Source organism: Onychomys torridus, chromosome 14 (assembly GCF_903995425.1).
Source record: "Onychomys torridus chromosome 14, mOncTor1.1, whole genome shotgun sequence".
Classification (NCBI taxonomy): Eukaryota; Metazoa; Chordata; class Mammalia; order Rodentia; family Cricetidae; genus Onychomys; species Onychomys torridus.
This window is the reverse complement of record NC_050456.1, coordinates 82,704,537-82,728,829: the sequence shown is the minus strand read 5'-3', so window position 1 is coordinate 82,728,829 and position 24,293 is coordinate 82,704,537. Positions and strand designations below refer to the sequence as shown.

Here is a 24,293-nt window from a genome sequence, read left to right as displayed (position 1 = left end):
ACATTTTTTTATGCTGTGGAACATTTGTTTAATGATGCAAAGATGTGTTGCATTCTTTTATGTTGCATTTGTTCAACTCTGTGAAGTTGTGTTTGTTCAATTCTATGAAGTAGTGCCTGTCTAAAACACCTGAGATGGGGGGCTGGAGAGATGGCTCAGAGGTTAAGAGCTCTTCCAGGGGTCCTGAGTTCAATTCCCAGCAACCACATGGTGGCTCATAACCATCTGTAATGAGATCTAGTACCCTCTTCTGGCCTGCAGGCATACATGCAGGCAGAACATTGTATACACAATAAACAAACAAACAAACAAACAAACAAACAAATAAATAAAACCACCTGAACTGAGTGGTCAATGGTGAGGCAGGAGAAAAGGTAGGCAGAGAGGATAAATAGAAAGAGAAATCATGGAGGAGAGGGAGAAAGAGCAAGAGAACAAGGAGAGGAGGATGCCAGGGGCCAGCCACCCAGCCACCCAGCCACACAGCCACCCAGCCACCCAGCCACACAGCCACACAGCCACACAGCCAGTCACAGAGTAAGAGTGAAAGTAAGATTACAGAAGTAAGAAAAGGAAAAGCCCAGAGGCAAAAGGTAGATGAGATAATTTAAGAAAAACTGGCAAGAAACAAGCCAAGCTAAGGTCAGACATTTGTAATTAAGAATAAGCCTTCATGTATGATTTATTTGGGAGCTGGTTGGAGGACCCACCAAAGAGCAAAGAGTAAAAATAACCAATAGCAATAGTCCATGCCTTTAATCCCAGCATTGGGAGGCAGAGACAGGGGATCTTGGAGTATGAGGCCATCTTGGTCTACAAAGTGAATTCCTGGACAGCCAGTGACACACAGAGAAATCCTGTCTCAGAGAGAGAGAGAGAGAGAGAGAGAGAGAGAGAGAGAGAGAGAGAGAAACCCCACCTACACCAAAGAATAAATGATCTGGAAGAGCAAACACGGGGCTGGTTTGGGTGCCTGAAGGATGGAAGCTGAGGCTTTCTCCCTTCTAGACCTGCTGTCAAGTCACTTTGTGGGGAGAGGAGGAAGGGGGAAAAGGCCTTCATCAGGTATAATCTTTGTGCTTCTGGCTTGGCTGCTCTGGCAGGGTGGAGCAGGAGAGATTCTTTATGATGGCTCACAGTGTCACATTGGGTAGAAAACTATGTCCTTTACCCGGAGCTGTGACAGTTACCATGACCCTTCCAATAGTCACACAAACTCCTACCATGTATATATGGGCACATGGAGACAGGTTTGGAGTCTGGAGGAAGCTGGCCAGATCAGATGTCTTCACCTGGCTTTCAGGAGGGGTCCATTCTGGTCAGGAGACCATAACAGGCCAAATGTCCATGGGACTGAGAACTGGGGCCATGAAGAAGAGTCATTTCAGTGAAAAGCCACAGAATGTAGGCAGGGAAGGCCACCCTGTGACACTACACTCAATGCCCACAGAGACAGGACAGTGTGTAGCTCGTGGGTGGAGCTGCTCAGCTGGGAGGGACTGTATGTGTCTCTGTAGGGTGTAGCCAGAGTCAGGGGGCAGCCAGAAGTGGGGTTTTGGCAGGATGCAGGCAGATGGAGCTCCAGGGAGCCTAGCAGGTGTTTTCATACTTTCAGAGGGTGAGTGGTGCAATGGGAAATGCTGAAGCTGGACCTGACCTAGCCCCTGTGCTTACAGCTTCCAGGTGACCTTTTCCAGCTAGGCTACTTACCACTAGACATCAGTACGTAACAAAGAAGAAAAGAAGTGTGTTACATTCTAAAAACAGAGAGTAACCCCCTAGGGCCACATCCCAGTAGAACTGCAAAGCCATTGCCTCACCAAGCTGGCACAGGCTTCCTAGGAACAGTGCTCCTTTGTGTTCCTTGATTTAACCAGGCCCTTTCTGAACACTCTCACTTAAATTGTGTGCAGGACCACTGTATGTCCACCAGATGTCACAAATGTCTTAGTTACTATTGGAGCAAAGACCATGTTACCTGCAAGTGAGTATCCTGTGCCTCTGTGAATACATTGTAGATTACAACTTTCTCAAACTGGGCCTTTAATCTCAGACTTTGGGAGATGGTAGGAGGAAGATCAAGGATTCAAACTTATCTTCAACTACAGAGTGACTTTGAGGATAGCTTGGGCTATGAGGCACACATTAATCTCAGTGCTTGGAAGGCAGAGCTGGAGGGTCTTGTTCAGGCTTGGTCAACATAGCAAGTTCCAAGACAGCCAGGGTACAGAGAAACCCTGTTTCTAAAAACAAAAACAAACAAACAAAGCACAAACAAACAAACAAACAAACAAACAAAAAAAAACAACTCTTACACGTGAGGCTCAGGAAACACGGTAGAAGAGGGGGCAGAAAGATTGTAGCAGCCAAAGGATCAGAGAGTCGCCATGAGACTGTCTTCTAGGGGTGTTAGACACCCACCCATAAAGTTTCACCAGCATCACCAGCATCATTGCCTGCTTAAACATGGGCCGGGGACTCAGTCCTACACAAAGGACTATAGACCACTGAAGAATGCCAAAACAGAAGTAGTATTCCCCAAGAAAAAGCACACCTATTGGTTATTCCACACCAAATGGTCATCCCTGAAAACACTCCCCCCACCACACACGCATGCAAACACAGATACCAACAATTAATGAAAAAAAAAGGCCATTGATTTTAAGGAGAATAAAGGGGGTTATATGGGAGTGTTTGGAGGGAGGAAAGGGAAGAGGAGAATTATATATTTGTACTATACTCTCAAAATTAAAAGAATTAAAAAAAAAAAAAACTCAGAAAACCTCACAAGGCTGCATGTAGCTGATGCTGCTGGGAATCTCTGGGTAGCCTGATAATGTATTTCTGATCATTTTGCCTTTATTCCCCAAGACATGAGAATACAGGCCCATGCCAACATGCCCATATTAAGTGGTGCTGGGAACTGAACCCAAAGCTTGAGCATGCTAGGCAAGCCTTTACCATCCGAGCCACATCCCCAGCCTTCCCAGGAAGGTCATAGGAGGTAACATATTAAAAATAAAAAAGTCTTAGTACTTCCTTTCCATAGGGGTGAAAGTTGGTCTGGCTGTGGGATGAAGACTTGGAATTGAGGGTCTGAGGAGAGCACCCTAGGCTTGTTTGCAGAGTCTATAGCTAGATGTCCTTGTCCTCTGTGTTATATGTGACTCTAGCATTCCTCCTGTCTGCTGTGCGATTCGACAGGCAGAGGCATCATGTCTTCTGCTTTACAAAAGTTTCTTGTGCTCTTCTTCCTGCCCATGTCTGTTTCCAAACGTCTATGCTGAAGAACATCCATTATATTAGGGCCCCTCTGGAGCCGTCTTAATTTGATTATGTATGTAAAGGCTATCTTTAAAAGAGCTTTTCTTCCTAGATTGGGGCTTGGACTCCACATCTTAATTCAGGGGTGACACAGTTCAAGCCACAACAAAGGCCTTGCCTAGCCACCCATTGGAAATGTCACCCATCCTTCCTGGCTCTGCAACTCTCTTCCCTGCTCTAGCTTTGTTTACCATAATAGCCTCCCTACTATTTAATGCTCAAGCATGTACATGCTTTGTGTGTTTGTGGTCTTTGTTTTCAATAGGATTGTACCTCTGTGAAAGAGGGAGTCTTTGTTTTGCTTGATTTCCTTTCACCTATAATGGTACCTGGTCCACAGTAGATGCCCAACAAACATGCATAAGATGATCACACTGCAGTCCATGGCAGGTTAGTGGCAGGTTGCTAACATTATAAGGTCAAATAGAGGAGGGTATGGAGAGCTACTGGTTGGTTTGTGGAAGGAAAACATTCAGTGTAATCAGGTCCAGGGGGATCCACTCCTTCCTTAGCCTCTTGCTTTTTCTGTTCAGGGCTCAACCTGTTAGTGCTCACTTGAGTGATTTCTAAATGTGACCAGAGACTTCACCAGCTATGGGGCCTAGCAATCAGAGTAGTCTGTGCTTCTCAGGCCTTCACGAGGCATGGCGACCCTGCCAGTTACCACCTAGAAGAAGTCTAAGGCTTGTTGGGAGAGCTGCTGTTCAGGAGTTCACGGCCTGTGGTGCCTGGAGAGGGGCATGGAGGAAAGGGCTGGAGTGGTCGCAGGGGCACTTCACCAAGACTTTGCCAAGCCTTGAAGGAAGTTATGGGACTGGATCAGAATAGGTGAGCACACATACTGTCATTAGTATTATTCCACTGGGGCAGACATCTTTGTTTGAACAAACTAGCCATCTAGACAGCCCCTACTTCGCGTGTGGGAATTTCAAAGGCCCTTGCTCATATTTATTCTATGTTAGCTTATATATAGTAAGGGCCATCATGTGCATTGCCCATTTTATTCTTATAGCTGCCCATGGCAGAGGTGTTACTATTATTTTGCTCTTCAAGAACAGTAATAAGGAGCATGGGTAGGAGGCGTGCTTGGTTAAGTGCTTGCTGGGTAAACACGTAGGTCTGAGTTTGATCCCCAGCACTCACATGAAAAGCCAGGAAAGGTGGTGTGCCCTTGTAATCTGGCTCTGGTAGAAACAGGAAGATGTCTGGAGTTTTCTGGAAGGCCAGCCCCTCTTAATTGGTGAGTCCCAGGTCCAAGTGGCAGATCCTGGCTCAAAAATTGAAGTGAGGCTGGAGAGATGTCTCAGTTGGTGAAGTGCCTGCCACACAAGCTGAGGACCTGAATTCAGATCCCCAGAACACACAGAAACCAGCAAACAAACACAAACAAAACCCCAGCCAGGTCTAACTGTGTTGCACAGAGTGGACAGGGATAGCAGATCCAGGGAGCGCATTGGCTTGTTAGTCTAGATAACCCTAAGTACTGGGTTCAGTGAGAGACCCCGTCTCAAAGATGAAGTTTCAAGAGATCCAGGAAGACACCCAATGTCAGCCTTTGGCTTTCACATGAACACACATACAAACACTCTCTCTGTCTCTGTCTCTGTCTCTGTCTCTGTCTCTCTCTCTCACACACACACATACACACACACACACACACACACACACACACACACACACACACACACACGGACAAGAAAAGTCCTGGACTTTTTTTACCAATGATGGTGTGACATGGGGGCCATGTTCTGCCATGCCCTACAAGGACAGTGAGTGTGTCAGGGTGTGTACTCTGTGCAAGGCACTGCACACTGCAACTCATTTTCTTCCTCACATAGCCTTGTGAAGTAAGGAACATTTCCACCTCCATTTAGAAGACACAAAAGCAGCCCAAAGCCAGCTGAAAAGGGCCAGCATCCCCGCTGCTCTTCATGACAGAAGGCTGGTTCTCCTAGGGAGGGGTGGGGTGTGTCTTAGGAACTCAGATAAGGGACGGGGTCTGTGTGTCAAGTGCATCATCCAGGAGGGTGGACCAAGCCCATTCAGAAGGTAGGGGAGGAGTTCCCAAGCAGTTGCCAACAACCTCATTTGAGAAAGAAACACACTGTATCTAAGAGCACTCTGACCCTTGGCACAGCAAGAGCAGAGGGAAACAGTACAACAGGTGTTTCCACCCCATAGAAGCAGGAACAAGCTAATCTTTAAGATGTGTAGACTGCTTACATCCTAGGTCTTTTTCTATCTGCACTTCCCTGTCTCTGTTCCCCATGGTGATCTGTGAAGCAGATCTTCTATTCTTAGTAGACACGGTTTAGTGATTGTATAGTATCTTTCCATGTGGTTGCCTCCAAGAGAGACTCAGCACTGGTAACACTGCATCCTTAGTGTTTCTCTGCTGAAAATCCACACTGTTTCCTGGACTGCTCCACTCTCTGCTGTATCCTACCAGGTGTTGAGGAAGTAGGATCTGGTGTGCTGGTGTGTTGGTTCCTCGGGCTCTTTGTGCATTTACTGCAGATTACATCCCTGGCAGGGACGCTGAATCAGCACTGGGCACAGGGCAGGAAGGGGTGAGGCCTTCCTTTCCAGCCTCCTCCCACAGCCTTTTCCCTTTTCCCTTCCAGCTCCTTCTGAGGCCAAGCACAGGTCAACTGAATACAAAGGAATACAGTTATTCCTTACAGTGGCCAAGTCACAAAAACAAAACCCCCAAAACCAACCTAGAAAAGCATGCACAGGTCTGCCTCAGCTTAACAGCCACCAGCAATGAGAACTCTTAACAACTCCCAGTGCAGACCTCTTCTATTGCCTGAGCTGTGCTCAAAACTATCCCTACTGGTTGGTCTCAGGACACACACACACACACACACACACACACACACACACACACACACAGAAAGAAAGAGGGAGGGAGAGAGAGGAGGTTGTTTTACATTCAACCTTAGCAACGTGGCTTCAAGATTTAATATCTTGAGTACAGTATGGTAGCACATACTTGTAAATCCAACACACACACACACACACACACACACTCGTGCGCACAATTTAATATCTTTGAATAGCAGGTAAATTCAAATATATTCAATTATTCAACTAATATTTGGTGCATGTTATTTTCCATAGGTGTGCTGGCTAGTATTATGTCAGTTTGACATAAGCCTGAGTCATTTTGGAAAAGGGAACCTCAATTGAGAAAATGCGCCCCCCCACAACTAGATTGACCTTTGGGCAAGCCTGTGGTACATTTTCTTCATTGATGTTTGATGTGGGAGGGCACAGGTCACTGTGGATAGTGCCACCCATGGGCTGGTGGTCCTGGGTGCTATAAGAGAGCAGGAGGAGTAAACAATGAGGAACAAGCCAGTAAGAGGCATCCCTCCATGGCCTCTGCAACAGTTCCTATCCCCAGGTTCATCCCTTGGGTTCCTGCCTTGATTTCCCTGGATGATAATGGAAATAAACCCTTTCCTATCCAAGTTGCTTTTGGTCATGTTGTTTTGTCACAGTAATAGAAACATAAGACAACAGGCATTTAAAATAATAAGAGCCATGCCACATTATCTCCACATGTAGGAGCACCAAGTCTTTGGTCTCCTGGGGTGTCTATCCATCTGAATAGGTATAGAGGACAGAACAGAATCTGCAGCTGAGACTTAGTTTTGCAGTCTACAAAGTGCTACTGAAAGAAGTGGGTCTCAAGAGAATTATGATGAGATTCATGCTTTGGTAAGGACTATTTTGGGGTGTATGAGGGCAGTTTGGACATTATAGTGGGGGAAATGTAGTTGAAAAGAACTAGGAAGAGAGTTACCCAGAAGACTTTTCCATGAGGATTGAACTCAGCATGGCCAGTGGGGATGAAGAAGAGTCTCTGGTAGAGACCAGGTTGAGCAAACCACAAAACCAAACATGAGATCCTAGTCCCAGTGATCTTGCTGAAGAATAGTCTTCAGGGCAGTTAGCTAAGTATTGCATCCATTCTTTGAGGTCTTTGGGATCCCCAATAAGCAGTCTGTCTACTTCCTTTCCAAAGTTACCTGGGACAAGGGAGAGTCTTATAGCTTTAGGCTTGCAAGGATCCTGCAGTGAGGCATTCCTGTTACTACGGGCAGCCTGAATTTCTCTTCCCAAACAGCAAACAAGAGATGTCAGAGGTGAGGAATCAAGATCATTTCTGCAAATTGGGCTTAGGAGGATTGTGGCATTCCTCACCACCTCAGGTTTAAGAGCTCTGGGACACCTGGGAGTCACTGTTGTGTAGAGCTTGGCAACAACTTTGCCACAGCACCAGCCTCTCCTTCGGGGTGACTGTGGTTGACTTCAGTCTTGTGTTGTTGGCGTGTGTCATATGTTTGTGCTTCATTAGGACTCTGAACAAAGTGATGACTCCAGGGATTTTCTCCAAAGGTTCTGAAAAGAAGTTAGACTCCAGCCATGTTGACACCTTGGATCCTGCACCTTGGATAAGCAGCAGGGCCCGATGGCTCAGAACATCTAATGGGCATGATAGCAGGCTGGCCTCCAAATCTGGGACTGCCTCATGGAATCTTTCAGAAGAAGAAAAGCCCTCCAGGAGTGCCTGCCATGTCTAGTACCTGCTTCACACTGGGTACTCCCAAGATGCTGGGAAACCCCACAGCAGTACCTATTCTCTTCCCAGGAAGAATCCCCAGGCCCTTCCAACATCTTCCATTTGGTGAGGCAGTAGCAGGAAATAAATGGTGACAAGGTGTGTTTAGGCAACAGAAAGTTTGAAAAGTTCCCCTCCTGGGGGTGGGTGTGGGTGGGCAGTGGTAGCGATTTTAACCCTGTTATGAAAGTACAGTGTGACAGAAACTAGAAATTTCCACTCTAGATGGGTGAGTGCAATGGGTTCAGGAAGTGGCCTCAGAGCTTACTCTGAGACTGCTGTGAAGAAAGTGCAGTGACCCTGTGGTCACAAAGCTAAACTCAGAGAACCCTACTGACTCTTGGAAGACTCAGGCCCTAGAAGAGGGATGGCTAATTAGGAACCATAGCAGGGTTAAAACATAGCAGCCCCTGTTCCTTGTAACCAAACACAAGTCACCATTAGAAAGACAAAACCAAGAACTAGCTCTGAGTCCGGTATGGGTCTAAGCATGTTTCCTGGAGGACCTGTGTTACAGGCCTTGGCTCTGACTCTGCACCATTTGTAGGCAGAGTTTTTGTCCCACCTGCTAACTCCCAAATAACCACACAGAAACTTATTATAAATACTTGGCTGATAGCTTAGGCTTGTTACTAACTAGCTCTTTCAACTTAAATTAACCCATATTTCTACCTATGTTCTACCATATGACAGTATCTTTTTTTCAGCATGGCAACCTTTTTTTCAGCATGGCATGTTTATCTCCTGCTTCCTCTGTGTCAGGCTGGTGACTCCACCCTCCTTCCCAGCATTCTCTCAGTTTGGCTCTCCTGCCTAACCTCTTCCTGCCCAGCTATTAGCCAGTCAGCTCTTTATTAACAATGAGAGCAACAAGGATTATTCCATAGTAACCATCTGTCATGTCAGATGTGCTTTTCTTGTTTGTGGAAAGACAACTGTTTGTTCTGTTTAGGTAAGAGAAATTCCAGCTGCCTCCAGTAACAGGGATGCCTCACTGCAGGATCCTTAGCAAACCTAAAACTGTAGGGATCTCAATTGTTTAAAGTAACTTCTGAAGGGAAGCAGAGACTGCTTATTGGGGGTCCTAGAGACCTCCAAGAATGGGCCCGCCCCAGTGCTGAGACTGCTGCCCTGAAATCCATTCTGCAGTAAGGTATCTGGAGCCAGGATCACAAGTTCATTCTGAGGTTTGTTGACTTGAAAGAGCACAGGGTTCTGTCCTATGTGAACCTAGTTCCTCTAGTTCCTCCTTCAAACTGGAGCCAGAGGAAATCAGGTAGGAACATTTCAGCTGGCGCTGCCCTCTCTTCTACTTCCTCTCAAATCTGGAGCTCAGGGCTGCCCACTCTTTTTTTTTTTTTTTTTTTTTTTTTTAGATTTATTTATTTATACAGAAGAGGGTGCCAGATCTCATTACAGATGGTTGTGAGCCACCATATGGGTGCTGGGAATTGAACTTAGGACCTCTGGAAGAGCAGTTGGTGCTCTTAACCTCTAAGCCATCTCTCCAGCCCCCGGGCTGCCTACTCTTATCTCCAGCATAGCTCGTGATTTTGGGAGGACTCTATGTGGATGTCTCCAAGGATGAGGTGACAATGGGACCAGGTTAAGACAGTAAAGTGCAGGGAACACCTGTCTCTGCTCCACACTGCTGTCAAAGAACATTGTCCCTAGTACATTCCCTCCATTTCTCCTTGTTGTACAGATGGGCAAATTTCTGGTGACTTTTAATTAGGCTTTAATCTAAAGAAATGGTCTTCAGATCATTTTTACCTTTTCTCACATAAAGACAAGTACATTACACAGATATAGTATGTCATCTATCAGTACTGCAAAGCTGATATTACTTGCCAATGGTCTAAGGTAGAGGTTTCTCAACCTGTGGTCCGTGACCATTTTGAGGTTGAATGAACCTTTCACAGGGTTCATCTAAGACTACAAGAAAAGACAGTTACACAATAACTCATAACAGTAGCAAAATTATAGTTATGAAGTAGCAATGAAAATAACTGTATGGTTGGGGAGGTCACCACAGCATGAAGAACTTATTAAAGGGTCGTAGGATTAGGAAGATTGAGAACCACTGCTCTAAGGCAAAGTGAAGTACATTGAGAAGTGTTTTGAGAGACTGTATTAATCAGTTAGGCTAAATTCTGCTGAGAAACAACTGCCAAGTCTCAGCGACATCTAATGGAAATGCTGTATATTGTTCTCAAGGTGTTCTTAAGTTGCAGCTTTGTTACATTTTTGCCTTAGCTCCAAGACCCAGATTGGACATTTTCACCTGCAGCAGTACAGAGCTCTTAGTGGAACAGACGTGGGAAGCACAGGTTTCCTCCAACACTTAAGACAGATCACACGGGTCACTCCTCCTTTATACGTGACAGAACAAGACACCTGACCATTCCAGAGTTCGAAGTTCAATGTAGTGGTGTATTTTTTTTTTTGTTTGTTTGTTTGTTTTTTGAGACAGGGTTTCTCTATGTAGCTTTGCGCCTTTCCTGGAACTCACTCTGTAGCCCAGGCTGGCCTCAAACTTGCAGAAATCCTTCTGCCTCTGCCTCCCGAGTGCTGGAATTAAAGGCGTGAACCACCACTGCCTGGCCAATGTGGTAATATTTTATTTGTGCTGAAATGTGGAGATATTTTATTTGTGCTTTAATAAATAAAGCTTGCCTGAAGATCAGAGGAAATAGGCCAGCCATTATAAGTAAACAAAGAAGACAGGCAATGGTAACACAGGTCCTTAAGCCTATCACTTAGCAGGCAGGATCTCTGTGAGTTCAAGGCCACACTGGAAACAGCCAGGCATGGTGACACATGCCTTAATTCCAGCACTTGAGATCTCATGACTTGCTTGGGAAAGACACACACCTTTAATCCCAGGAAGTGATGGCAGGAAGCAGAAAGGTGTATAAGGCGTGAGGACCAGGAACTAGAGGCTTTTAAGCTTTTAGCTTTTAGCAGCAGTTAGCTGAGATCAATTCGGATGAGGACTCAGAAGCTTTCAGTCTTAGAATTTGTGGAAACAGGATCGGCTGAGAAATTGGCAAGGTGAGGCTAACTGTGGCTTGTTCTGGTTCTCTGAACCTTCAGTATTTACCCCAATACCTGGCTCCCAAGTATTTAATTTATAAAACACTTCAGCAATTTGTGTTACAGTTCAACATGGTGCGGTATGTAATATTCCCATGGGGAGGGGATACCACATGCCACAGGCCATTTTTAAATTTGACAATTGGGACATTGAGTGTATCAGAGAGTGATGCAGAAGGCCTGAAACACTGACATTGTGCTGGCAGATACCCGTCCATCTTTTCCTGATCACAGCCCTACCCACTCAGCTCCTCCATCCTGGCACAGGAATCGCTAGGCCTGGTAATTCTCTTTATTCCCAGTTCTACTCAAGTAGACTGGGGTGATGGAAGCATTGGTAGGATTCTCCAAGGCTCAGATTAAGCTATGATTTCCAGTAGGTGGTGTTTAGTCTCTGCAGTGTTTAAGTGCAGTAGCAGGGTAGGTGGTGACTGGGTTCTTGTAGCTCTTCACCTACTTGTAGCTCTTTCAGTGAGAAACCTTGAATTCTAGACAGAGCACCAAATGGTGCTGGAACACAGGCCACAGCCCATGGCTACAAGAAAGAAGAGTCTAGGCATGAACAGTATGTTTAACATAGTCTTATATTTGGAAAAGCAGGTTAAAAAAACACTTGAAAATACAAGATAAGGTAATGGTTACTTATGTAAGTTTTAACCTTATATTGCTTGGCCATTTTTACATATAAATTATTGCTTCCTACTTTGATAAATACACAGCACAGTCATATACACAGAGGCAGAAAGCATGAACTATGAAAAGCAAACACTGTCAATGGCAGTCTGGTAATTCAACAAATGTTTCATATTTACCAGCTCTTAGAATGGTGGAAAACTACAAGGTGTAGTCCCTGAGAAGTTAGGTAGATGCCCAGACTGTGGGCTTTCTATCTTCTAATTGTTATCGCAAGCTGACAATGTCACAGCAGTCCTAAGCAATGAGATATCCAAAGGCAAGAGTCCTCGCTTCTGGTCATTGATTTCATCCTGGTATTTAATAACAGTGTAATACGAATACAATAAATAGGCTATGCAAATAAATATTACTCTGCTAAAAATGCTTAGTATATACAGCTTTGCTTTATACAGTAGTACATTTCATCTGACTTTTTGGCAATTTTTTCAAAATGTGTTTTCTCTGGAGCAAAACTGGCCCACTCAGTAATGAGCAGGCTGAAATTTCAAGGACACGTCATTGAAGTTGAGAAGAACTCCTATGCTGGACAGCTGCAGTGGCCCTTGTCTTCCAAACATTAATGATTTGGTCCAATTCTGAAAAGCTTGGGTGGGTTGTGTCATTTAGTTCAGGGTTTGTAGTACATGTGTTGTCTGTAGCAAAACCACAGGGCTGGGACTTAGGCAGAGTCAAGGGACCAGCTCCAGGACCAGAAGTCTACACCACTTCCTCTTCACTCAGGTGAGTGTGCATCTATGAAATATGTCCCTGCAAACTAGGAGGTGTGGGAATTTATTCTCATGCCTCTAAATTCAAGGTATGTGCCACACTACTTGTAGACACTGGAGTAGGAAAAGGAATTTATTCTCAATGCAATTAAGGATACTAGAAAAGAGTGAATGTGGGTTATCCTATGTGCTACTATAACCATTTGGCAATCATACAGACTGTAAGTGAATTTCAAACCTATAGGCTATGGAGCATCTGCAAATGTGTGTGTAAATTCTTTAAAATATTTGGAAAGTTGGTGACTTCCCTTAGATGAACTTGTGTTCTGTCTCCTTTGCTAACTAGCAAGTGGGGCTGCTCTGCAGGAATGGAATCCAAAGACCCACAGGCCCCCTAGAGGGCTGTGCTCTTGGAAAGAGGTCCAGGTATCACTCACTGTTGAAGATCCCAATTATACAGGGTCTAAGGAGGAGATCTATGTAATCATAAAAATCCAAAGGAGAATTGGAAGAGACCCTAGACATCTCCTAGTCCACCTTCAGGGAGAGCAATATTGATCCTAGGGAGATCTCCAGGGGAGGCTCTGGAGAAGGAACCGGGTCAGCTGCCTGAGGAAGAGCTTCCTGTGGAACAAACAGGGTCTGACAATTCTGGAATATTCTCTCATTTCAGATTTAAGATTCTGCAAACCTCCTGAAGTCCCTAGATCTGCTGCCTGAGAAATCCCTAGAAAGAGGTGTTAAGGTTGAAGATTTAGAGATTTCAGATGTGCAGGAGACTGGATGGGAAAACAAATCCCACTTGACTTTTGCTTTGGGAAAATCAGACTCTCCTGGCCTGTTCCCATTCATGCCCTACAGGATTTTCTAAGTATGCTAAGCATGATGCAGATATGGCTTGTGCAGCCCAGTTGAGCTGGTGTCTAGACAGATGTGTTCTACTCAAACTGATCTCCACCTACAATGAGTTCTAAAGGGAAGGTTCTGCTTGGAGCAATGTAGAGCTAATGTTAATACATTAAGTTAGAACACAGACAGAATCAAATGGCCTGGTACGATTTCACTAGCCCAATCCTGGTTGCTAGCTTGGAGGAAAGACACAAGTGTTTGTGCTCTAAGTCTGGCATTCTCAGAAACTGCCAAGGGTGTTGTGAGTTCTTGTGCTTGGTCACACATCAAGAAAGCCTGCTTTCCCTGGTTCTGTGGCTCTGCTCTCATCTGCTGGCTCTCAGCCCTGTGAAACATTTTCTCAGTGAACCAGTCCTAGCTAGAGTGTTTCCACAACATCCCATAAGTTTCTAGGACTGAAATTTTACGCACTGGAACAGATGCAACCTCTTTGAAAGCTCTACCAAAAATTTTTCCATATAGTTCCTTCTAGCAGTATCTCAGGCTCACTGTGGTCCCAAGACCAGGAAACAGCATGGCTCTTAAGGAGCCAGGAGGCAAGGGGCCTACCTTAGTGGCTGCTGCTGAAGAGGGTAGGAAGCAGGTCTGTGTGGACACTCACCAGCCAGCCCCTCAGGGGTGGAGGAACATACCCATACTCATGATTGGAAATGCACACACCTAATACATCAGATAGGGGTTTGCACATAGTGAAGAGCTATTGGGACAGCAGGCTTGTTTTAACCACAAGCTCTTTGCTTACTTGAGGATTCAGGGAAATCCCCTAACCAGTCCTTGAGAATTCCAAGAGGTGCTATTTAGTATACAAGGCCTGATTTGTAAAAAAATAAAACAAAACAAAAAACAAAGAATAAAAAGAAAAAGGCAAATTGCAGAGAGGCTCTGGCTTTACTTGGGGAAGTGGACTGCGGGGCTTCCGACTCTCCAGTAAGTCAGATTTTAGGCATTTCTGGGTATCTTTCAGTCACTGAAAGGCTGGTAAGCCCAACTGTTAAGCGATATACACTCCGCTTCCCTCCTGCTCCCTCATGGGCTGACATTCTACATCCTGTGGGCAGGGAGCCTGGTGGAGTTCTGCCAAACACCAAGGCTGCATCAGGCACAAGAATGCCAAAACTGGCAATTCCGTGACCTCAGTAAGTGGACACTGAGGCCACGATCTGGGCCCTAGGTTTTTCTGAAAATCATGTTCAACAACAACAACAACAATATATGTAAAGTAAGTTCCCAGAAATTGAATGCCATCAAGTTCCTTATTGGATGAGAAACTCAGTCTATCTTGCTTACAGGAGTACATCAGTGGTACAGAAGTTAGTTTCATCTGCACATACACTGGTAAATGATTGTGGAAGCAAAGAAGTGTGTGCCAGGTATTTCTTATTTGCACAGCAGGCCATGCCTGCCAGGGTGATGTCCAGTTTCTAGATGCAGAAGCCTCTCCTCCTGAGCCCTCTGGAGATGTTCTCACTGGAGATGTCTTCAGGTGTTCTCAGTCTCTTATGGCCCATAGGCAGTCAAGTGTTACAGGTGGAGTGACAGTTCTTCCTGCTCTACACACAATCTTACTGAAAACAACAACAACAACCTGGCTGCTGTATATCAAGACGTTTTCTCTTAATGCTGCCACACCATAAGCTGAGACTTGGACGGGATTGAAATCACCATCATAAGAAAAACCCTGTTCCAAGGATGCTCTGATTCCTTTTGTCTTCTTATTGACAGCAGAGGTGGAAGGGGGCACTCTCCCGCCTCTGGTGGATGACATCACTTCCCAAACTTGCTTTGGCTGGCTTTCCTGCACTTGTCTCATGGTATGCTGATAAAACTCAGCAACCTCTTTTCTCACAGGAAGCAACATGCTGACTGGAGACCTTCCCTTCACTCTATGTGCTGCAGTCACAGGACAGATTGGCAGCTCAGGCCCGTGGCTCCAGCCTGTGAGAGAGCTCGAACAGGGCCTGCTGGCTGTCGATGACATATAGGTGGTTGACATAGGACTTCAGCTCTTGCTGCTCCTTTGGAGACATGTCACTTCCTAGTTTTTAGAGGGAAAATAAACAATCAATGTCATGGGAGCAGTGGCGTTACTTTTATGCAGTAAACCCCACATGAAGGGTCAAGAGTGGGTTAGTTCTAGAACTAGCATACTTGTCCCCAGAGATGAATGACTTCAGCTCAGATCAGGCAGGCTCTTCTGGTGAGATGTGCAGAGTCTTCTGGTAAGTGGGAGGTTCAAGCCCTGTCAGCCAAGCCGGCATGACCCTCTCGCCCATACTGGGAATACACATAAACTATTTCTTGATAAATCAGACTGGTAGTTTTAGCTGAGTATTTGGTGATCACTTTGGAGGCAAAGGATAATAGAAGAAATATGAACATGTACTGGGCATCTGAAGGACCTCTGTGGTAACAGTGTCACTCTATTATGACTGCATTGTGCTCGTGGACTTAATGAAAACTTATGGAAGTGCATTTCAAGTGGTGTCCACTGAACTGAATATTTAGAAAATCAGGTCCTGTATTTTATAGTTCTCCTCCACTTCATAACACATATAGAAGGTTCAGTTCCCAGCTGGCTTTGCTGAGGGATACTGTCCACTCTAGTGACATCCACTAGCAGTACACTATAGAAAAAGCATTTAAAGCTTGCATACCAAATAGTTAGGAGTACTTTCTCTGTGGTGGGGGGCTCTGATTCTCTGTATATGTGGTATTTTTGAAACAAATTGCAATGAAGATATATTACTTAAAGTCTACTCCCACCATCTTTGATTTATAATCACTGGACTGTATTTATTTTATTTCATGTATATGTGTGTGTGCCTGAGTGTATGTATGTGCACCATATGCATGCATGTGCACCATATGCATGCAAGAGCCCTCAGACATCAGGAGGTGTCAAACCCCTTGACCTGGAGTTACAGATGATTGTGAATTACCATGTGGATGTTGAGAACTGAACCATGGTCCTCTGCAAGAGTGAGTGTTCTTAACTTCCCAAGGCATCTATCCAGCTCTCTGTTTCCCCCACCCCTTCTTTCTCTCTCTCTCTCCAAAGTTTCTCTGTGTAACTGTCCTGGCTGTCCTGGAACTATCTTTGTAGCCCAGGCTAGCCTTGAACTCACAGAGATCCGTTTGCCTCTGCCTCTCAAGTGCTGGGATTAAAGGGATGTGTCACCACTAGCTGGCTCTCTCTCTCCTCTCTTTTAAAATTACTATTTCTATCTGTAGAATCAGCAGAGGGCAAAGCAATGGGCTGGGAAAGAAGCCGGGACTGCATGAATTAGCCTCTCTGAGCCTTGGCTCTGTGTTCTGCACCAAAGGGTTAAGGATGCCTGCTTACTAGGATGGGCAGGATCCTGCTGTTCAGGTAAAAGCTCCTGCCACTTTGTCAAGACAATTTCCTCCCTTCTTGCAAAACACTAACACCATTTAAACACAGGGTAGATATGCCTGAGATTCAAAATGGGAAAAATATCCCTGCATATGTAGTCTCAGGGAGGATTCTACAAAAGTGCTCAGAAGAAACAAACAAACAAAATAACCCAAAAAACAAAACAAAAAACTTTTTCAACTGATAGGAAGTTTGGGTTGAAGAGAAGAAAAACAATGGGAGGCTACTTCAGGCACCATAATAAACCACAGATCTATTCCAGGAAGGTCTCCCAGCAAGGAGGCTAGAGGCAGGGCCATGCTGCTAAACTCATCAGTAAATCTGAGGGGCTGGGCAAGAAAACCTGGAAGGGGATGGGGTGGGTAGGTGAACTTCTCTCTGTCTGAAGTCAATCTGGACAGTGCAAACTTGCTTGCACACAGGGGCAATGATCTGCCACATCTCGTCTTACCCTACATTCCAAAGATGCAGTGAGGGAACACAATAAAAATCTAGAATATAAATAAAGCACGCACATCGGTACATATACTTCATAATTTCTTGAATGGCCACAGTCAGTATCCCTGAGAAGTCAGTATGTGTTCCACCCCAATTTCAATTACTCACCGAACTGGTGACTTCTGCAGTGTCTCAGGGTTCGGACAGTGTCTGCAATCATGTGCTGAAAGACAGAGGGGAAAGTATAGCAATAAAGGACCACGGAAGCAGCAATACCTGCAGGGACAGACGGCAGCCTAGCAGTATGGGTAAAAAGTGAAGAGTTCAGCTTGGAGCTGGACACAATTTTAATAGATTATGTTAATCTTGGATATTCAAGAGCATAGAGTTTGCATCAGCAAAAACAGTGGCTCCCAAATAGTAGAGATGTTCTGGACCACAGGAGAACATGCTATCTCTACTGCCCCCAACTTCCTGTCCACATTTGCTTGTGAGTTCCTTGAAGGTGGGGTTGTTGCCTTCTCATCATGAAGCTTTTTTGAGCCTTCCCTTCTGAGGAGTACAGCATACACTGACTCTGTGTTACTGCCACTGCTGGGACGTTTCCCTTCCTCCTAATGAGGCACCACAGAAGACTCTGCATACTCAGGACACAGGCTCATGTGTGTGCCACTGCCCCAGTTACAGGGCTGGGGATCAAGCCCAGGGGCTCTTGAATGCTCAGCTGGCAACTCCACTAACTGAACCTCATCTATGGGCTCCCACGCATGTCCTGAATGGAGGCAGAGAGTTGTGGATTCAAGGGCTCAAACAATGGTGGGACATGAAGGACCCACGGCAGAAGAGTGTCTACACCAGCATTTTTACAAAGGCCATTTTGTTTTTCACTTATATTTCCTTACTGTCTTTAGTATTCTAATTTGATTTCTTTCCTTTACTTCCTCACTGATCTCCAGACTAACATTACCTAAAATGCACAGCTTTTGGAAGAGAAGACCATGCTCAGGCCTTGTGCATATTAGGTATTTGTTCTACCACTGAGCTGCCACAGCCCCAGACTATTTTTTTATTTTTAAGATTTCTAGAGAGTGTCTCACCTGCTTGCCCAGGCTGGTCTCGAACTCCCAATCTTCCTACCTCAGCCTCCTGAGTAGCTGGGCTCACAGACCTACACCACCAGGCCTGGACAAGGTCCTTTCACCTCATACCTGTGTCTCTACAATAGTCCTTTAGCTCACTCTGCTATTTCTACTTTTCCATAATGGTGGGAAACCTAATGTTTTAGAAGAACTACCCTCCACTATGGTTAGTTCCTCTTACATAGATGCCAGAATATTCTAACAATGTTGTCATAGTAGATCCTATTCTCTGGAGAATGACAGGAACTCCTTACTTGGTTTCAAATCGAAACTCAAATATCTCATTATTCAAGGATCAACACCAATTCATTATCTGGTCCTCCAAGCACCGTCTTCACAACCTGCCTGCACAGGTCAGACACAGGAGCACCCACAGATGACAAACGGTGAGTTACTGCTAACAGAATGATGCTAACAATAAAATGTCCTCACTTAAAATCCAACGAAATGACAGAAACGCTATTAGGATTCGGCAGTCTGATTAAATTATCCTGGCTACTGTTCGGCTCATTCAATACTTCTCCACAGTAGAGATTCAGTGGGGCAGCCAGGTGGCATTTGAAGAGGAAATGAGACCTGACTCACGTCTGTGTGAATGCATTGTTACATTTCCTTCCCCAAATTCTACCCCAATTCCCAGGACAGATTTTCCGTTGTTTCAGTCTGTGGCGTCACGCCGATCCCTATCCTGTGACTTTTGTGCAGCACTGAGAGGCTGGGGCTGACGTAAGGCTCAGAGCTGTGTGCAGCACTGAGATCACAGTCCTGATTCCCAGCTCTGCATTTTCTGACAGGAGGGGAGGCAGACACGATCAAAGATCATGCTCATAATATCGGGGCACAAAAGAAAAAGACAGAACCCTCTGCTCCTTCAACATTTCAGAGCTTGAGGTGGAAACATTTAGAGTTGCTGAGGCAGCAAGGAACTTAGCCCAGGGAACAATGGGGATCTTATTGCACCTGATGAGCACTTCTGGATCTGCATGTGGTCTGATTTAATGTGCAGGCCTGTGTCAGCCAGATAAAGATAACACCCTGAGTTATCTGCTGACTGGCTGAAGTTAACGTCCACCGTGAGGAACTGGCTGCTCATAAGCTAATTCACTTAGGTCCCATTGGTTTATTATTGTGAAAGATGATTCTGTTTTAGTATCAATGAAACCTTGTCCTCTGCTAAGAGACACTCTCTAAGAATGCTGTCTCTACAAAGATGTTTCAGCTCCTGAGTGGAATGCTGGCCTGAGTATGATATGAAATTGATTTTTGTGTTTCTGAAAAAAATTCTAATCTCATGTGTCTTTTTCACATAGGAGGGTCAACTCAAGGCATGTTGAGTTTGAAGAGCCACTTGCTCTTCAAGTGGTTTGAGGACCAGGCCATCATTACTGCAGTTTCCTCTCTTTAGAAACGATACACAAAGGCCTGGGGGAAATGGCTCAGTGAGCAAGCACATTTGCAGTGTAAGCATGAGAGCTTGAATTCAGCTCTCCAGAACCCACATAAAGAGCTTGTCACAGCTATGTGTGTGCCTGTAACCTCAGCACCATGGGGAACAGGGAGTAGAGATAGGAGGCTTGCTGACGCTTGCTGGTTACCACCTTAGTTCCAGGTTCAGTGAGAGACCCTCTCTCAAGAGTGGAAAGTGATAGACCAGGACACATATACATACACACACCGCACGCACGCAGACACACATTCAAGGAATGATGTGCTAGTAGGTGTCTGGTGGCCAAGGATCTGCTGTATTTTGTTTGCTTGTTTGAGGTAGTATCTTGTCCTGTATCCTAGGCTGGCCTGGAACTCACTATGTACCTCAGGCTGACCCTCCTAGCCTGAGTGCTTCCTGAGTGCTGGGATTATAGACTCAGGCTCAGCTTCCATGCTGTTTTCTTAAACATTCTTATGGACACAGTGGAGTCAGTATTTATACCTTGTGTCAGCCTACTGTTGGGCTCCACTGAATTGCTGGGGGGAAAGAAAAGACCACAGACAATGAAGAAAAGGAGAGGATAGAAAGAGCTTGAAGCCTCTCTTGGCTCTTTCTGTTGAGCCTGTTTGGAACTGTTCTCTCATGCTGTGACATTATCTGAGGAGAAAGAACACAAGGAATGGAGCCAGGCCACTGTTCGCCTTAGGGTGAAGATCAACTCCCTGTCTGCTCTGAAGAGGGAACAGTTTTTAAGGAGTGGCCTTCCTACATCCCCACTGGGTCAGAGGGGAAAACACCTCAGACCCACAAAGACTTCCAGGCCAGGTGCTATGGTATATCCCAGATCTTCACATATGCCCTACAATGCTCTTCTGGTGATCTGAAACAGATATATTGGACAGGAGGTAAAGTAAGTTCTGACCAACAGCTTCATATCCCTGTGACCATTCATAAATACCAAACTCTGGAGATGAACTTGCTTAGGCTGAGAATTCTAGTGACTGAGACTTTGGTTGCTAAAGAGCAAGCTGGGATCCTCGGGGATTCACAGAACAATACAAAACAAGATGGAAATCCCTCCACATTCCCACTGCTGGCTGTGCTGGTTTCACTGTAGCATATGAAACAACTGAGCTCTGATTCTAAAATATTCAGGGCAGAGAGAAAGAAAGAGACTTGAAAACAAAACACATCTGCATCTCAGCTCTCCAAAATAACTGTCACAAAGCCGTTATCTTCTGAGTTGCTAAGGGCTACTACAGAGCGAGGCTGGAGGATGTCTATCTTTGCAAGTCTGGTCGTTTGGGTTTGGGGTGTTGGGTAGGAGCTAACTTCACTCTTCCTGTGTGCCTCAGCCCTTGTGTGTCCTGGGGGCCTTGTGACTAGAATGGAGAGATAAGAAGGCAAGGTTGGACACCAGACACCATTTGGAGACTTCAGTCTCAATGCTCTTTAATCAGTTCACACAGAATTTGGTCTGGGGCCTCAGCCTCAACTGACCTTCTCTGAAGCCTGACTCCAGTCTCCTAGGGATGGTTCCTGAAGGAGCTCATGCAAATCCACTGTCATCACTGAAAAGGCTATTCAAAGGTCAGGATCCCTAGAGAGGAGTGCTGAGATCACCTTTGACCATGATGTAACATTTCATCTATGACACTAAAGGTCATCTGTCAGAAAAATGCTTTCCTCTGGTCACTAGGCTGAGTGTGGGGCACTGCTATGGAGCCCCCACTCAGGCCCACTCAGCTCTTAGATAGCTTCTTCTTGGTGCAAGGGCAGAAGGGTTGAGGGGCCCACCGAGGATAAACTGGGGCTGTCCTGGAAGGGTGGTTAGGGAGAAACCTCCCAGGAATGTACACAAGAGGCCTGACCAGGTCCCTGCATCCATCAGTAGGGAGGTCCTGCAGCAGAGGCCAATAAGGAGGTGGCCTTTCCCCTAACCTATAGAACCCATCAATCTCAGGTGCATATCCAAGCTTGGGGTTCTGAGAGACAGACACAGCTATCTGGGAGGACTTTCTTGCTCACTGACTTAAAGTGGTTTACACTGGGGCATCCTGGGATGCTTGTGCAGTCACTGAGCTCTTATGTGGGAACTGCTCCTGAACCTTCATGCCTTTATACCATACTGTTTACTCAGTCACTGGTGCTAAGCTGGCAAGATACTATTTAAAAGAATAAAAGGCAGATTCTCAAAGTCGTGCCAGCCTAGTGATGACACTGTTAGACATGCACCAGAGACCCTGAGGTCACTCTGTACATAGCAGAGAAGGGTACCCAGACCATTTGCTTCCTGGAGCAGGAAAGACAAGCATGCATTTCCCGTACAGTGAGGAAAAAGGAGAAGTAACGAAGTTTACATACCAGCTTTTCAAAGTTGACAAGATTATCCAAGAATGTTTTATTTCCTTCATGAATAAATGTTACATCTGAAAGTTAAAAACAAGATAAATATACTATTAGGAAGAAGAGATCCTGAAACAACAAAGTTGTTTAGAAACAATGCAATTTAAGATTTTTTTTCTTAAGCATTTTGGAATTATGCCACATATTTGACAAGGTTACTTGAAACTAAACTTGTACAACAATAAAGTTCAGGGGACAGCATAGCCTTCCTGAAATATTTTGTATTTACAGTGAAGAGTTGATTTTTAACTTGCATGATATCAGCTGATACTATTTTTAATTTAATTGGTCCATTATGTTTTTCAGGTCAAAAGACTGAGCAGAAAATAAATAAATATTCATAAGCAACAGGGATTTAATATTCATATATTTGTATAAAACCACTTTTAGCCAGTGTAAATGGGACTTTCTTTAGTTAAAACGGTTTAGATTCAGATTTCCAAGTTTACATTAAAAACATGAAGAAATTAAAAAGTTTGATTTCCAAAACCTGTGTATCAGAAGTGATTTGACTGGGAGAGACATCATTGCTGAGGAAGATCAAACAGGAAAGGTAGCAGAAGTAAGGATTGCTTTTTGGAAAAAGGGAAAATTAAATCTGGTTTGAGATTCACTAGATTTTAAGTGACCAAGGTGTTGGGGTCCAGTTCAGTGGCTGGGCCTGTGTTTAGCGGTGAGGGCTTGGGTCTTCCCACTGCCCCAAAGATGTGGCTGAGGATTCTAAAAGAAAAACTTCCTTTTGTCTGAAAAAGTGACTCTTCAAGAGGTAAAGATTTGGGAATAAGACATATTAAGCTAGCATCTGAGGCTCTGGGGATTTCTGGCATACAAAAATGGATGAGACAGTGCATAATGGAATCTTAGCATCTCCACAGCCAAGGACTGAAGTATGAATTATTCAACTTAAAGGACATGTAAATACCCCTGCTGTCACCAACAACAGACCTAAACCACCAAAAACAGAAACACAAGTTCTGTCAAAGCTTTTGAGACAGGTGCTGCCGAAACCTGACTGCAACGCTGTGAGCTTGTGTTCCCATGGCCACCAGAAGGCAACACACACTGTGACACAACTGTCCCCAAGGTGTCCCTTGCATACAGTACGGCTTGCTATGGTGACATGAGCTTTTTATCCTTTGTAGATTTCTATAAATAGCCGTTTACAGAGCCATTCACAATTCATTACACAACAGCTTACTATTTTTCATGGTATTGCCTTCAGAAATTCCCACAAGATTTCAAAAGGAGCTCGCAGTTCGCTTTTATATTTTGTATACAGCAAACATTACTCTGCACTCACTCAGCCACAACGAAACACAGCCTAGGAGCTTGGCCTCACAGGCTCCTTTTAGTGGCTGGTGCCCCCCTGACCCCACTCCTGTCCCCAACCCCTGCCCCCACCCCATGCTCCTAAGGATGGCGATGGCCAGTGACAATATTATCAGGCACAGCTTCAGGTTTTTACATGAATTAACCCACTTGGTCCTCACAAAGGCTTTCTAAGGGGCTGTAGGAAGTAAGCATGCAAAGAAACAAGGGCCCAAGAGACAGGCACAGCTAAATCATGCTTATGCCATTGTGGCAGAGCCAGGGACCAGTGGTAGGGAGGGCAGATGTGGGCATCAGGCCATGAAAAGACTTAAGTCCCTCAATTCCAGTTGGAGTCCTCCTGCTGAGCTCCTGCCACATCAGTCACCTCTGCAACCTATAAGCTGGTCTCCTTCCCCTGCCCCCAACATCTTCCCACTTGACCTCATCTCTCCCCTTAGGCTCTCAGGACTTGTTGAAGGCAGCAGCTGGGATAGGTGCTCTACTCAGGAGTGTGAGTATGTGTGTGAGTGTATGTGTGAGTGCATGTGTGTCTGAGTATATGTGTGAGTATGTATGAGTGTGTGTGAATGCATGTGTGAGTGCATGTGTCTGTATATGTGTGTGTGTGTGTATGAGTGAGTGTGTGTGTGAGTGCATGTGTGAGTTTGTATGTGTGAGTGCATGTGTGTGTATATGTGTGTGTGTGTATGAGTGTGTGTGAGTACATGTGGGTGTGAGTGTTAAGAGTATGAGTGTGTGAATGTGTAAGAGAGAGTATGAGTGAATGTGAATATGTGTGAATGTATGAGTGTGT

At 45.1% G+C, this 24,293-nt stretch overlaps 1 protein-coding gene across 2 annotated transcripts in view; it reads right to left on the bottom strand.

Annotated features, from left to right (window-relative positions):
* Positions 1-11,616: 11,616 nt before the first annotated feature.
* The window catches only part of Rapgef5 (Rap guanine nucleotide exchange factor 5), a 230,735-nt gene continuing 218,058 nt past the window's right edge, over positions 11,617-24,293 (bottom strand). For both annotated transcript variants that reach the window (XM_036205803.1, XM_036205804.1), the window contains 3 exons: positions 22,127-22,191; positions 17,363-17,417; positions 11,617-15,397 (listed from right to left, as the gene is read on the bottom strand). In XM_036205803.1, coding sequence (XP_036061696.1) covers positions 15,279-15,397; positions 17,363-17,417; positions 22,127-22,191 — 239 coding nt within the window. In that variant the 3' untranslated portion in view covers positions 11,617-15,278. The remainder of the gene's footprint in view (positions 15,398-17,362; positions 17,418-22,126; positions 22,192-24,293) is intronic.